Source organism: Cygnus olor, chromosome 1 (genome assembly GCF_009769625.2).
Source record: "Cygnus olor isolate bCygOlo1 chromosome 1, bCygOlo1.pri.v2, whole genome shotgun sequence".
Classification (NCBI taxonomy): domain Eukaryota; kingdom Metazoa; phylum Chordata; class Aves; order Anseriformes; family Anatidae; genus Cygnus; species Cygnus olor.
The window spans coordinates 44,072,524-44,089,020 of record NC_049169.1 but is presented as its reverse complement, the minus strand read 5'-3'; the positions used below and the strand labels follow the sequence as shown (position 1 = coordinate 44,089,020).

The 16,497-nt window shown below is 45.6% G+C and overlaps 1 protein-coding gene across 1 annotated transcript in view; it reads right to left on the bottom strand.

The window, feature by feature from the left end:
- Positions 1-3,679: 3,679 nt before the first annotated feature.
- PLBD1 (phospholipase B domain containing 1) overlaps positions 3,680-16,497 on the bottom strand; it is a 37,261-nt gene continuing 24,443 nt past the window's right edge. The window contains exons 7-11 of the mRNA XM_040555115.1: positions 10,527-10,727; positions 10,276-10,416; positions 6,217-6,402; positions 4,960-5,066; positions 3,680-3,936 (exon numbers count right to left, since the gene is read on the bottom strand). Coding sequence (XP_040411049.1) covers positions 3,769-3,936; positions 4,960-5,066; positions 6,217-6,402; positions 10,276-10,416; positions 10,527-10,727 — 803 coding nt within the window. The 3' untranslated portion in view covers positions 3,680-3,768. The remainder of the gene's footprint in view (positions 3,937-4,959; positions 5,067-6,216; positions 6,403-10,275; positions 10,417-10,526; positions 10,728-16,497) is intronic.

The window sequence follows — 16,497 nt, the reverse complement described above, 5'->3', positions numbered from 1 at the left end:
GTATGTACTGTAGATTTGTGTGTGTGCGTGTGTATGCGTGCGCGTGTGTGTGGTACCTGTAGTGGGGTTTTGTCTGACAAGCCTGAAATTTATACTTTGAAATAAACTACTGGGTTTTTAACGTTTTGAGTCATCTGTGCTTAGTTCCAGACCTCTCAGGAGACAAACGTGCCACGTGTGTGCTCATCCTCTTCAGCTATGCTGCCACCTGGAGGAGGGGGCAGTGCAGGCACATCAGCGGTGCAGGCTTGTTGCCACCTTGATCAAGGAACATGGAGCAGCTCCAGCTCCTTCCCAGAAAGTCAGGTGCGTGATGCTGCTCTCCCAGCCATCTCAAAGGAGCAAAAATTAAAGCAATGCTGTGAGGTTCAGGAAGTCACCTTCTAGACCCTTGCAAAACGGAGAGGCTGAGGGTCCTGAGCAATCCAGTAACCTGCCCCCAGTAGTTGCCCCAGGGCTGCTGGTGGTGCTCCCCTCTCCCTCCAAAGGGCTGGCTTTAACCTCTGACAAAAGGGGAGCAAGAGGTGGGGAGAGGGCATGGGTAGAAGCCAGGGTAGCATCGAACTCTGGGTCGCATGCCTTAGAACCAACGCCCTGCTTTACCCACAGGCACTATGGTAAAAGCTGCCTTTTGGGCCCAACACAACAATGCTGCTGAACGGCAGAGAACTCAGACTGAGTACCTGGGAGACACAGACATGCCTGCCCTGAGTTAGTGCTGAGCCCACACTTCAAGGGTCACATGATCAATGGGTGATGGTAATAAGTAGTTTCACAGCACTTATTAAAACTTGTTTCAAGTCACTGACCAAAAGAGTATGGACTCATGTAAGTGATGGCTGAATACAATCACACTTGAGAGTGCAGAGAGTTTCTCAAATGGCCTATTTAGAGTCTACATCTTGCACATAGTTTTGACCATTGCGTTTATCATAAAAATGTAGCATAACCACTCTGCTCCAGCACTGCTGTAATTGCAGCTTGTGCGGGCAGAAAGGGAAGGAAGTGTGAACATCAAGGGCCCTTGTTTTGCTGCGGAGCAGCCTTGCCATGCACTCAGTGGTACATCTGGAAAGGGGTGCTACACCCACAGAGCAGGACATGTGTACCGCAAAGTGCACAGACCGCAGGTGATGCTGTTATGTAACAGCATGGAAACTGTAAAATAGCAAGGGGCTAAGAAATCATCAGAGCCAGCAGCACAGCACCAGGTCACTGACACAGAAACACACTCCGTTACTACCCGGGGAGCTCTGTGCAATGCTGCCTGGACACCCACACACAGGCTAACTGGTGGCAATCTCCAGCTACTAGCAGAGCACACTGCTGACAGAACTTGTCCCCTCATGGGAGCTGAGGCCATGCAGGGCGGGCTGGGGCTGGGTGGGCTGGGGTGAGGCTATTGCTCGATTTCAGGAAAGGGGAGTGGTGAAGGAAGCAAGAGCTCACATTTGATACGACACTCCTGGGGACGTGTCTGGGAGGCGACAAGGCATCTGGAGGCGGTCTCTATTGCCTCAACAGCAAGTTTCTTTCTTTACATTCATGCAAGGGATACATTCCTCACTACCACCTTTCCATGCCCTCCCCAAATCAGACAAAAAAGAAGTCTGCCTGCCTCCCCACCAGCCAAGCCTGAAAAACCTTAAGTTTAAAAGGCAAAAACCACAGGACATTAAAGAAAAAAAAAAAAGCATGTGGGGGATGTGAAAAACAGGACTGTTTTTGCAACAAACCTTTTGCTTAGCACATACCTTTTGATTTTTCCCCTTGGAAAATAAGCTCTGTAGAGGGAGATGAGATGATGAGTGAGAGCTCTTCACTGTTCAGCTGCCTGAGAATTAAGCTGTCAGCACTGTCGCACCCTGCCCTATAGGTCAGCGCAGCCATACTCACAGCCTTCTCTGCTCCCTGACGGTGTTGTGCTGGCAGCAGAAGCTGGACCCCAGCTGCTGTGGTTGCAGCTGGCCTGCTGCCAAAGGAAGCACATGGGGCAGTACAGTAAGAAGAATGCAGTGACCTGTTCATATTTGGTGTTTATCCCAAAAGCATTAAGCCTGCTGCCCTGAAAGGCCAGAACCTGCAATAAGCATCACAGTGAGGGCTCACAAAACTGACAAACCAGGCAGAGGGCAAGTTACTCTTGAACAAGGGCCACCAGTAACCATGTCCACAAGCTCCAAGCAACAACAAGGTAAGTAACACATGGAAGGCAGAGCATCCTCTCCCTTACAGCTGTGCGGGGGGGGGGGGGGGGGGGTCCTCCTCACAACTACCTCTGGGTGCAGGCACTGACACAGCACTACCATCTGTTATGGCATCAAGGGAATGCCACATTCACTCCTCCAGCAGGGGAACAGCTGAAAGTGTACACCAATGTACACCATGTACACCAATGTATATGCTTATGGTGTAGCTGCACGTGCCCAGCAAAATTAATAAGCCATGGTAGCTGCTTAACCCAACAACAGACTGCACTGCAGTGCAAAAAGTAGCTCTGTACATTGGCAGTGACAGTCACTTTTCACAGTGCTCTCCTGCCCCTCTACCCCACCCACCCCTGCACACAGCAGGGATGTTCTCTGCAGCCTCACTTACCTCCTCCTGCTCCAGCAAACAAATCACTTCACTCCCTGCTCCAATGCTGAGCCTCAGAAAAGCTTCGGAGCTTCGAATTTGAGCCTCAGACAAAAACTTTTGGTCAACCCTTGCAATTTGGCAGAAGTCAGCCCTACTGTGACAGCCAAATATTTAGGGTAGTGTGTCACCACACTGGAGTAACCCACTCCCTTCTCCATCACATGAGAAACTCCAAAGGCTTGCCAAAACCTCACACTGCTCATCCTCTGCCTTCATAATACAGGGCAGTACTGTGCACTGACTAGATTGGACTGTCAAGGCCACGAGGAAAGAGCTGTTTATTCTGTTTTGCTTTCTTAATTACACAAACATCCAGCACAAAACAGCCCAGGTGACTCCTCAGTGTCAACATACAGCTAACAGTAATACATACAGCCCCAGCCCTCCCAGTCACCTTCCACTGGGAGCGGGCAAAAATGTCACTGAACAACTGGACAGACACACATGTATGTGTACAACACCTCTGCCACACACACACACCCTTACCTACCTTTTCCTGCTGCTACACTGCAGCCCGGGGGGGTCCAGGAGCATCAGGCTGCTTTCAGAACTCACTGACCGCATCCCTTCATTGCCTCCCAATGCCTCACCTTTGCATGCTACGTCAGTGAGACAACAAAGGAAACCTCGCACAAGCCGCTGAAAGGGGGGCCCTGTAAACAACAGGCTCAGTTACCTGCTGTGGAGAACACAGCTGTGACTCTTCACTAGGAACATCACCAGACGACAAGCACTTTTGCAGTGCATGCTTCAGGCACTGCTCAGACGAGGCAAACATCAAGCTGGCACAGAGACAGAGCTACTTGGTTTGGCACAGTCCTGAAAAGCCAGGTCCCATGCCTAGAGACAGATCACTTCAGTTGGTCACACTGCATTCACTCACCCCCTGGGAGTAGCTGTGATGATTGCTCAGATCACCAAAAAGCAGTGACATGCCAACTTCCCCTCAATCCTAGTCAAAGGGCCGCCCTGCAGCCCACCTCTGTGCAAAGCACCCAGCAGGCAGGACAGGGGGAGGCAGGCAAGGCACAGGGACGGGTACATCCAGGTGGATTTATTACACACAGGAATGAAAGTTTCCATGAAAAAAAAAAAAAAAAATCTCATTTTGGAATATCAATGCTGATTTTACAGGATTGGCCTCATGGTGACGAAATTGAAGTTGTATGACTCAGGCAGGCCCTGGTGGCGTGTGTGGTTAAACCGTCTCCAGGTGAAGACAGGGAGACCACCCTGGACGGGGGGGCCGTTGATGGCAGTGGCTGTGAATGCTGAAGCCAGGCGGAAATCTGATACCTGTAACAGAGGACAGGAGTTCAGGGCAATATGGTTGCGTGGTTGACATGCACCCATCCCAGGGCAGGAACAGCTCGGGGAGATTTGATAACAATAAGGTAAAGAAACTGAGCAATGGGAAATGCATGCTGGTCAGGCAGCATTCCTCCCCTGCAGAGGCATCTTCAGCCACAAACAGCCAGTGCTGAAGGGCAGCCCAAGTCCACGCTGCCCTCTAGCCCTTGCATTATGCAGGGTGAGAAAGGCAGTCAGTCTGCCCTCAGGACAGTCCTCCCTGTGTCTGGGTGCCCCGAAAAGTCTGGGTAGGCAGCCTAAGAGCCAAGCTGAGAGGAGATGCTCAGCACTAGCAGTGCCAGAGCAGCCTCCACAGGGCCCATCTGAGCAATTAAACTACCCATAGGAGCAGCAGGCTGGTCCCCATGGGATAAAGCACTGCACAACTTACCAGCACACCAGGACTGGTCAGCTGTGTGCACACGTTTTGCCCTTCACAGTGAAAATACTGTACAAACTGCCTAGAAAAACTGCTGCTTTCTCCAGGACAGTGGGTCTAAGGATTTTCTCACCCAAAAAGCAGGGTGACCTTTGGGGAACTTTGCTCAAAGCAGTTTTACAGAAAGGTGGAGACCTGGAGCAAGGTGACTCACTAGAAAGCCAGGCTTCTGAAAAGGTAAAACTAAAATGAGGACAAAGACACATTCCTGTGGGCTCTGGGGAGGCACGCACACAGCTCCCATAAACAGGAGGCCAGGGCTGTGCAACAGTTACCTTCCCCACCATCCTCCAAGTGATGTGAGGACTTATTTCAACCTTCACTTACATTCCTCCTTCTGGAAGGCCTTGGGACTTAATCCCTAAACACCACAGGTCCCCATGGACATCATTCCCCATCAAGCACTGGGACAACGAAAAAAGAGAACAGGCCCTGCCCATCCTAGCGCAGGGAAATATGCCACAGGTTTGAGAAGAGCACAAACAGGTTGCAGCAAACCTTCAGCAGATAGTGAGAATAAGGTTACTTACCTTGGAGTCGTAGCAGCCTGCAGGCACTGGAAAGGAAGGATTCAGGTCTTCCCTGCAGCAAATGGTGTTGCAAGGATTGTGTTCAGCATAAGGATCACGCTGGTAGTCTGGGGAGAAACGTGGCAGGGAGGGAAGAAATATAATCAAATTATTTCCTTCACCCAAAGCTTCTACTACTGAAGCAAAGTCCCCAAACCACTAAATGCTGGCTAAGTGTGCTGGCAGAAACAGTCTGTCACACTGCTTTCATGCTCCTCCTCAGGTACTAACTGGAAAATCAGTGCTCAAAATGGGACATTAAGTAGACAAGCTCCTAATCCAAATCCATACAGTTATTTCTGCCTCCCAGGGCACCACCACCAACCTGTAACCACAAACATTTGTAATTCTGCATGACAAAAGCTTGTGGGAACTTTGTGAGGAGAGAAAAGTGGAAGAGAAAGGGATGGGGGGGCGGGAAGAGTATAGCAGTGAGGTCCTTTCTTTTCCTCTTCTGGACTAAAATAAGTGGCAAGGAGCAAAGCCTTCAAACACCCACTGCAGTAGCTGTGAGCTAGAAGGGGAAGAAGGACAAGCCTCAACATCTATGAGCATGCTGCTACTCACAGCCCAAACAGCAGCAATACCCCACCCTGGGAGAGGCCTCCCAAACCCCAAGCCCAGTAATCAGAGTGCTCCCTGTAATTGGGAATCAAAATATAGCATCTAAAGCTATCTGCACTTAAAGACGGGCTTAGCCAGAAGTTAATTAAGCTGTTTTTAATCCGGTTAAGGAGAACCCTGTCAGGGAAAAGCAGATCAGAACATTACCTACTAAAAATCACCCTTCCTGAACAGGGAGGGAGGGAAGAGCACCAAACCGACCTGAAATTTTACACCAAATTCTCTGATCTGACATACTGCTGCTTAGGATTTAAGGCTTTCAAGATTTGTAGGTTGTACATGTGGCAGGGTAACAGCAGTCCTCAGTCTCTTGGAGTGTCAGCAGCTCTTTGCAAAGCTCACACAGCTAGCCCAAGGGACATTATTCTGAAGGGAACCCAGCCTCTCTCTGTTAAGAGTAATTTTTAGCCTTGTTTCCTACCTAGAGGGTAAGCTTGTGTTATTTTTTGTTTATTGTTTTGTGTATATACTCTGCACCTAGGGTAATGTAACTCTGATCTGTAAGTAAAGCTGCAGTTCCCCACTAAAACAAAAAAGTAAAGATCATACTGCTTTACTAAGATCAGCTCCACAATATACAAGTGTATTTCTTACTGTTGTATCTCATGATGTACTTCATGTCTTCCAAGTTGGTCACTTTGCCCTGGTCTCGACGGAAGATTTTTGCTCTTGGAGCAAGCTCATAAGAGAAATCCAGGCCATACTTCTCAACATATTCTGCATACCCACTGAGATTGTAAACCTTTTCGTGAAAAGGGATATTGTACGAAGGCCAGTAACCTGCCGGAGACACAAAACAACCTGTTAATCACTTGGAAAAGCTGAACACTCTTGTTTATATCAACAAAAGCAAAATAAACCATTTCCCATAGCACATCACCTTAACAGCATTTCGAGGAATAACAGGTCCAACTGGTTTGAAAGCAACAAAATAAGGCAACAGTCACTGGAACAACTGGGGTTGACACCCTGCATAACACCACTGGGGACTGTGCATAGGCAGCCCAGCCTGCCCCTAGACTTCCACCGAGGACTCATCCTGCAAAGCAGCCAAGATCAGACTTGCAGGAGCCTGAGGTGGACACACAGACCAGCCACAGCCCTTCTGCAGAGGTTACACTCCTCTGAGCCTGAGAGCAGCGGAAGATCATTTCCCTCCACCAAACTTCCCTGCAAAAGACTTGAATGCACTCCCTTTCTCCACTCCTCCCATCTCACCGAGGGGGTCATGCACCGTACTGAATTGCCAGGGACAAACACAGACACCACACAGAGCAGCAATGAGGGCAGTTGACAATTAGAAAAGAATATAAAATCTCCTAAACAAACACAAATTTAATAACATAATGAAGGTCCAAAAACAGCAGATAGAAAGAGGCCCCAGGGAAGGGGGGAAAAAAACAACAAAAACAACAACAACAACAACAAAAAGACCTGGAGATAGACAGACAAACAGGAACCATGGAACAAGAGAGAGTGACAAGTGCACATCTGTCCCCCATCAGCCTTTGAGGGATAAGAAGCAACTGACCTCAAGAGAGCAAAGACCCATCCTAACTTTTCCAAGAGCAAGTGTCAATCCTGCACTTCTGCAGGATTACCAGCCAGAACTCCAGAGAGTTTTGGGCAGGCGATATAACTGTCTGAAACAAGGCTACTCTAGGAAGAAAAAAACTTGTGTTGAGCCAGGAGACCATCTGGGTACCACAAGACCTAGGAGAAATGCACTAGATATCTATACTTCCCCACACACACTCCTCAAGGCAGGCATCAAGGAGTCTTTAGGCAGAGACTATATACCATGAGCTAGTCCCAGTGTGAGCCAGTGCCAACAGCAGCATGCTTTCAGCTCCCTTCCACAGCACAAACGTTCCCACTGTCAACAGGGAACGTTGCTTCTGAAAGAATCTGGCTTAGAGACCTACTATCTCAACACTGGTAAACGCAGCACTCCATTTATTAACATCAGCCCAGCACGACATGAGGAGTCTGATAGTAAAATGCTCAAGTCAGTCAGCTGAGACTCACTGAGAGCAAGATGCACCCACACAAACCAAACTTCCTGAAGGACAGATACGCAGACAGCATCAGCACTGGAAAGCTGCCTGAGCAGAGGCCTTACTAGCTTGGCTCCTGCTCAGCACGCAGCAGAGGTGGGAGTACCCTGTCTGCTGGCATTTTGCTAAAACAGAGGAAGTCATTTCAAATTCTCCTCCAGAAAAAGCTCTTCTGTGTCCCAGGCCCTGCAAGACTGCAAATCCCACACAGACAGTGCAGCATCCAACCTAAGGCAGGCTTAAACCAAGGGCTGAAACGGGCCAGTGAAACCTGCCTGTTAGGTCTGCCAGTGTGAACAGTGAGGAGAAAAGAGTAAACGGTGATGTAATGTTGGAAGGGGGACAGGGGATGGTATGAAGACAGCAATAGTATTCTGAGACAATACCTTCCTCTGCCCAGAGGGAGGATCTCAGCAGTGCTGAGAGGAAGGGCAGTGAAAAGATGAGAAGCGCGTGGTGGAAGAGACCGAGATCACAAGTTTTGTTTGGAAATGGTGCTTTTGATACTGAAATGGATGCGCTACTCACTCATCATCAGGAAACATCTGAACTGTAGCCATTCCTGTGCCCTGTCCCTAAGCTGGAGCCAGTACTGCCCTCCTCCACTTCCTCTAGAGGGTTCCTGAGTTTTCTTCATCAACATACAGAAAGCACCTTGACATTGTTGCCTGGAAGGGGCAACATAAAAGGTTCCTGGTTTTTAGAAGTCACTTGCACTGGCCTAACAGACAAGCTGACAAAAGCCATAAAAATCTTTCCATTTGCAAACTCATATAAAAGAAGTTTTTGTTTTCCAGATACAGGTCATACTAGAGTGATGGCTGCCTTTGTTCACCTGAGGACTCAATTCTCATTCTCTGCTGTTCCTAGGTTTATGCCTGAAAGAACTTAAGAAAACTGATTGTGGTGCAAACAGATGCCTGCTCTCTCCGACCAGGCCAGTGTGGTGAGAGATGTTTTGATACCAGCTACAAGGCAATTATGGAGTGTGCCAGGGATTGCTACTCCACACGCTGTAAGCCAGCACTGTGCTTGAGAAAGGCAGCTTCCTTCACCCAGGCTGCTCTGAGCATCCGGGAACAGACAAATCCCCCCAGGGCCCCTGCCCTGGTGTCCTGGGTGGCATAGAGGAGTCCAAGACTGGTGCTCACAGAAGCAGCGCTGACTTTTAGCAGCTGAGGTCTCTAAGGCAGCACTTCTGCAGAGCTCAGCCCACCCTGAGTGCTGTTAAACGTTTAAGCTTCTGGAGACTGGGTGACTTCTGCTGCACACAAGGTGCATTTACACACCTGGGAAGCGCCGTACAGTAAACATAAAACATCATCAAACTTCTAATGTGTGTCACCACTTTCCCACGTAGAGCAGTCACAAGATCTCTTAGGAGGGAATAAGTGGTTAGTGGGTGTCCAAGCCCCCACCAGACTCAGCCCTAAGGGAATCCCACACAGCAATTTTACAGAGTCACTGCTGAAAAGGAACCCGCTAAGACTGGCCTGCCTGCACAGATGTCACACTGTTGTGACATGGTTGTGCTGCTTCAAGTGCAAGAGCTAGAAATGTCTTCTTTAGCTTGGTTGTCTGCACTACGATCCACGACACACTGCAGAGGAGCCCAAGGCATTTCACCACTGAACCACATAAAAATACTAGAAAATAAAATGCAATGGCCTGCTTTTGTATCTTCCATGGATAAAGGAGCCAGAGAAGCATAAAGGGGAGGGAGGGGATTTTTCTACATTATTGGTATGAAACATCTCAAGACCATATTGACATTGCAGCAGTGCCTCAAATAAGCTAGACTCTTCCAAGCACCCAGACACAAGGAAAAATTCCATAGAGAAGCAACCCTAGCTGCTAATGTAAATGCATTTCTGGTGATCTTGATGATAAAGAGCAATTCTCGTCAACTTAACTCCTCAGCACATGATTAGAGGAAGGGACACAAACGCACATGCTTAAATTTGTGGAAAGAAATCAGGCTTTTGGATGCTGGCATAATATGTCTATAAACCACTTGTGAACGTAACCTGACAGTGGGTGTTTTATTTCACCTAGGTTTTTGTTTGTTTTCCAAAAACTTATTGCTAGTCTTGCTGGGTGATCAAGGAATCCTTTGAAGAACACATGTTTATTAGATAACAGAGCTCCAGATAAGTTCAGGAGCTAAATCTAGTGCAAAGCTTCTCTTCAATTTAAAAACTCATCTCCTTATACAGCAACACACTCACCAAGCTCCCTGCAGCATCACAGTTATTCAGCAAGGCTGCAAATAGACCTCACCTTCCTCCTCACAGGAAGACTGGGCAAAATATTACCAAAGGGAAAAAAAAAAAAAGGAAAAAAGGAAAGAAAGAAGGTGAAGTCTATTATTCCCTCCCCTGCTTCTAAGAAATACAGACACTCACCATATTTCTGCCACAGCAGGCAGGAGAGGTGAATAGTGTTATTGATATAGCATCAGCGGGACATTCACACAAGGCTTTCTAACTCAAATCTCAGCAGCAATGTTCAACAAGCCCTCCCCAGGTACAAAGCACAGTCGGCTGGCACAAAGAGATGGCTCTCCTAAGCCAGAAAATGCTGTAGGAGCTATTACCTTTCCGTAGAACATTTGTTTGATCGGAATATTCCACAAGGGTTGGGATCTGCTCAACAATGTACAATGTACCTTCATCAAGGCTCTTCTGCAGCTTGACCTTCTTCAGGTCTAGCACCATGTACTGATTGTTGTAGGTCCCTAGGTGTGAGAGCAAAGAGTTACATGCCCTACCTGGGGAAGGAAAGGGGGATCAGGGCATGGGAAGGAACACATCCTTTCATTTAAGATTCATATGAAAGTGTACTTACCAGAGTTGCACTTCGAGAAGGTTTCTGCCCAAGCTTTGCCACCATCTGCCATCATGTTAGCAATGCGGACCCTCTGCCAAGCAAACAGGGATTCAGGCACCACTTGCTTAATGAGGGTTTGGTTGAATACACTGTTGGTGGTCTGCAACATTATCAAGCCACTGCCTAGTATGTAAAAGTCATCCAAGGACACTAGAAAGCCTTAAACAACAAGACAACGATTTGTTATCTCTCAACCCTTGTTGTATTCACAGAACAAAATAGAGACTCATTTATATCCCCTTGGCTTGGGTATGTGCCTGGACATTTTAAATAAAGCCGTAAAAATATTAAAGGTGAGATGGCAACTTCTGCAAGTATTTTAAGCCCACCTGCCAGCACAGTTTCTCACTTGCCATGCTTTCAACACACAACCTGCTTTGTCTAGAGCATTTGCTTCAGGTTTGTCCCAACCTTTTCCACTTGGAAGTTTCCCCTTCAAATGTCAAGCAATGTCTTATTTTGGTGAATACATAGTATAAATGGCTAGCAAGTGTTTGTTCCTAACAAATTCCTTCAAAAACAACGACAAAAACAGAACAAAAATACAAGCTCCACAAACAGATCTTCATCAGCTTTTTTTTTTTTAAATGGATCATCAACCTTTCTTTTTTTTTTTCCCAAAGAAAAGGATCTCTTCTGGAATAAACAAACCAAACAGAAAAGTCTTCCTACTTAGTTCAATCTTTTCCAATCCAACTATTCTGAAAAGCATCTCTAAGAAATGGGAACCTCCCAGATTACAAGCCAACTCCTGTATACAAGAGAAAGTTCTACCTACTCTTCTCTGTGACATGCAACAGCCCTGCAAAACTCAACACAACCATGACTCTCAGAGCAGGATTCTTTTCCAGGTTATATGCCAACAGAAACATTAGGTCCAATTGCAGATCCCATGTCAGGAGGTGGTATACAGAACTGCAAAGGTCAGCTATAATGCCATGGATAGCTTGGCAACTATTTACAAAGCAGAAATAACTTGACTTTGAGATTCTCCAGAAGGATACAGGGCCGGCAGTCACCAGGTTGGGGAAGAAAGGTTGTTAACTGAGCTACCAATGGAGAAGTTATCCAGAACCTGGTCTCTTGTCAATAAGCTTTTAACAGCATTGCTCTTTAAAGAGTACACAATACTAAAATCTTTGTATAATACCATAATAGTTGTGTCCCACTACAGCATCTTGTACAGCAAGCCTCGTTAATACATTTTGCAAACAAAGCGAGGTCAGCAACCTGTGACAGCCAGAAAGACAATCCAGTCCTGCCTCATCAAAAAGGCAGACCTCCTTCTAGCAAAATTAATGTTTAAGGGCTCAATTTCAGCAAGATTTCTTTGAAATCCCAAAATCTCAAATCAGATCCAGGAAAATATACTTTGCAGTCACCTGTTCTCTAATGATATGTCAGTGTAGAACAGGCAGAGCACCCTGACAGCTTGTGGGTCCTACTGCTTCATTCTTGGAAACAGAAAGAGAGTGGCAATAAGTAAAGAGTATCCATAGCAGAATTCTCTCAAGTAAATACAGACAAGAAGGGAAACACTCTAAACTTGGCTCTGTCAGCCTGTTTTATACCACGACACTGACTACTCCTGAGGTAAGCTGCTGCATAACAAGATGAGTGCTTGTCCAGAGACCAAAAATGAAACTGTTAAACAACCGTGGTTTGAACTGAGCTTTAATTCCCATGTGGATACCAGTGCCAAGTGACCTACTTCAAAATAAACTGAATAGCTTTGTCTCCTTTTTAAATCAACTTAAGCTGAGATAAAACTCAACTCAAAGTAAGTGGCAACTCCAAGAATTAAGTCGAATGAATTCTGTAGTTCAAATAATTTGCAAAGCTAAGATGAGCTGAAAACAAGTGGATTTCTTTCCAGGACTTAGTATTTACCAAGTTTCATCCCGCAGTACTTTTATAATACATAATACATGGAGTGTGCCCTCCATGATACACCACTATTAGCTCAGTTATCCAGAGACAACATACACCATTATGACTTAAGGTACAGGCACCCTTGAGACAAAGGAAAGTTAAACACATATGACAGGTTTACTAAGGACAAAGGTATCCACAAAAATAAAACCCAGATGAAGCCTAGAGATATCAGCAGATATTTGATGTCCTCTTGTGTTATCCTCGTTTTTCCACTATGTATGAGAATCTTCTATAATTGAAATTGCCCTTTAGGTAAACTGTACAGAGAGATAACAGTGACATATTTTCCTCTGTAAACCCATTTCCCATTTTTATCAACTACTCTCAATCTTGTTGCTTTGTGTTTTTTTCCTCCCCTTTCAATGAACCTGACTCTTCCTGTAAAAAGAAAGAAATAAAAGCAAGCACTTCTGACTGCATCTTCAGGGTCTGAGCCATTTAGATTCTGTTTCCAAACACCACTGGAAAACTGAAGTTTCCAGATTCTGGAACTTCATTCATAACACTATTAATATTTTGGCTTGCTTCATTGATTTTTTTTTTTGAAATCTGAGCCATAGTGTTCTCTGGGGAGTTATCACACTGAATAGTATGAGAATGGGGGGGACAGAAAGCACATGGATGTCCTCAAGACGTAGTTGCTGCTTTCTCAACCAGATGGCATCAACTTTTCTGGTATTTTAAAGGGTCCTTGTGTTCATTCAAAGTCAGAAAGGTGCAGTGGCATAGTCTGGAAGTCAGGGACAAGAGCCCTAGCCATCACCTCACAGGGATGAGAGTAGCTCCAGGCTAAGATGCTCAGTGCTCTGGGCTACAAACAACAGGAAGGGAGATGCCTTCTCTGGATTAGCTTTCTTAATCCCACCAGCAGCTGCTTTTCATACCATGACTGATCTCCTGCCAGCTGCCTTCTTTTCACTTGCAGATCTCTCCTAGGTACTAGGCAAAGGTACACCCCACAACGGAGATGAGATACCACAGTCATAAAGTGCATCAGATGCTTTTCCTCTGCTCACCCTCAGGTTTTAGACAGATGTTGGAGGGAGCTGGGAGGCAAGAAATGATCTGGCAAAACTCATGAGCTTGCTGGTGCCAGTGGAGAATGTGCTATTCCCCTGAATAAGCACCTGAGACCAGAATACAACATATTTAACAAGACTGTGGCTCACCTAGAGAAAGCAGGTCACTACCCAAACTACTGTGGCTTGGGTCCAAATGGTAGATTCCCTTTTTTAAATGGGGTTCAAAACTAACTCTTCAAGAAGAGCTCCATCCAAATGGATGGGGATCTTGGAAACTGCAATCTTCTCCCTGTTGTCCAAGGAAAACAGGGAAATTTCATCAGCTTAATAGGGCTCATATCTGGAAATGACTCAGTGGGGCAGTGTCAAACAGTGACTGCACAGCCAGGGGAATTCTTGTTTGGCTGTATCCGTTTATTTATTTTTTTTTTACTAGACATGTCCTGCAAAAACAGCACCCACCTAGTCTCTGTCATCATATTTCTTATCCCTCCAAATGAGCAGAGCTTCACTCAACAGTTGTTAGCAAATGTTACATGGCATTGTTACATGGCATGTTACATGTTAGCAAATGCTACATTTTAAGTTCACTGCTCTGCAGAAACTCACCAGCAACAAAGTACTTATGCTCAGTCTGAACAAGACACTGAAGTCAAGAGGTGTCCAAGCATTTAGCTCAGAGCCACTCTTCCTTTCCAGAGGTTCACAGAGATGTTCTGCATGCAGCTCTGCACAGATGTTTTCAACAGAAAACTAAAATGATGAGCAGGGTTCAAGTGAGGATTAGGATTAGTGTGGAAACAAGCGTAGGTGGTTAAATCATTCTGCAAGAGCAGAGATTACTGCTCACACTCATTCCCCTTGCCAGTACCCCTGCAGTGCTACTGTGGGTCTGAAAGGGAAAAAGCAGAAAGTAGGAAACTTGAAAGAAACTGCAGCAGTAATGTTTGAGCATGCTGGCAAGAATATTCAAAATTGCTGAGGGAACAGGGATGGACTCTGCAGTTACGGACCATCCTCTGCTTGCTGAGCCTCAGCAAAAGCAAGGACGTGCAAGGCCCTCTAGCTGTATCATAATGCATATGCTGGTGTACATCATTACTAGCCAGTAGGCTTAAATCCTCTAACCTGAGATGTAACAAATACTCTTTTTTTGCAGTTTAATTTCACAATTTTGCCTTTATTTTGAAATTCAGTAAATAAATGATCTGGACAACTTTACTCTGATCTCAGTAGAAATCAGGGAGTCAGCACATTCCTTCTCAGAAGACTAGTGTTTCCTTGAAACATTTCTGACACAGCTTTTTGACAGCTTAAGTTCTACTTCATAACCAGACTACTGGATGACAGAGAGCTATGAATTATTCGGTTAAGTGCCATTGAAGGCCTGGAAGGAAACCTGCTTCTTAATGCTCTGTTTCCTCCAAAAGTCAATACTTCTATGTACATTAGGATCATATGGATCCCTCCTGTTCAGGGGATCTTACTAAGAACCAGTAAGAATACCCTAGGAGGTACCTGTCAGGATAGAGAACAGGAGTAGGAACTCACATGCAGAGAGAAGTTACAGTTGCCAAGTTGAGCCATGGGCAGGACTTGTGGATTTCATGGTCAGATGCCCTGAAAATTTAGGGCTTCATCTCATCACAACATGAAGCAGAGTTTTCAGGTAGTTCCCTCCTTCCTGCGTGATGCCCTGAGATCATTACCAGGCCAGTTGATTTTGAGTTTGCTCATCTTCTGGAAAACTGCAAGTTTGTGAGCTACACCCACAGCTAATGTAATCTGCTGTAGTCAATGGATCACACCTGCCTAGTGCTTGCGATACTACCCTGTAATTAGGTGGCCAGTGAGCACACTTGACATACCACAGGTCTCTCAAACTCCACTGTAGCCATGGGAAGTATGTTTTGCAACGGTTCTCACTGAATTTTGTTGGTAGAATGAAACCTTACCACATCACTGCATCAGAGTACTTAGGACAAGCAAGCTTTAAAATAAGCCCTCTCTTAAAAGTTCCCTGCAGACAGCAGTCTCAGGAAAATGCACTGGGATTTTGTGCGCTAGCAAGAAGACCCCGAGCATCTTAGCACAGCAGTAGCTGGTTTTCAGGTACCCTCCCATACAGCGTGCTTTATCAGTCTTGTTAAAGCAGATGATACATATTTCTCTTTCTATAAAGAATCCACAAAAGGAACAACCCAAAGATATCTGCATATACACCCTCTAAAAAAAACAAAACAGTAACATTAACGATAATAATAAAAGTCACTCTGTGTGGCAAAACCTGGTCCCAGGTTTGCATCTGCAGCACAATACAGCATGCAATAGCTGGGAAACATAGCCACATTCTCCTAAAGGACAATACTATCTTCAACAGTATTTCTTCTGAGAGATACAAGATCAGAATGACCTCCTGTACATTCAGGTGATGAACAGAGAGCTCAGACAAAAGCCTTGGCTTTCTACCAGGTTATAGAGGCTTGGCAAAATTCCTTCCAACAAGAAAGTCAAATTCCTCAGAGAAAACCCATGCTCCTGAAAGGCTGTACACTTTACAAGCATTTGCCAAAATAACTCTTGACTCCTTCCCTAAAGCAAAAATCCCAGGAAAACTGTATTCCTGAGGGTTACTGGGTCAGAAACCCACAGAAAAAAAAGAAAAAAAAAGATTGCTTTCAATGTGAAATGAATCCAACTGCTTTATGAAACAGTTTCAGGAGTCCAAGCCAAAAAAGACTCCTGCCTTTGTAGTAAGACAAGCACAGTAATTCATCAAAGCACATTTTGAAATCATCAGCCAACACAATATTGTCAGAATCAAATGACCTTCTACAGTACATATTTCACTTTAAAAAGTTGCAGATTTGAGTGCTTGGCCATTTTTGAATTTGAAATTCCACCTTTAAAAATTTATGCAGGGCTAACTCATCCAAACAATCTTCAATTTGCTTTGTTTTTCCATGTTCACA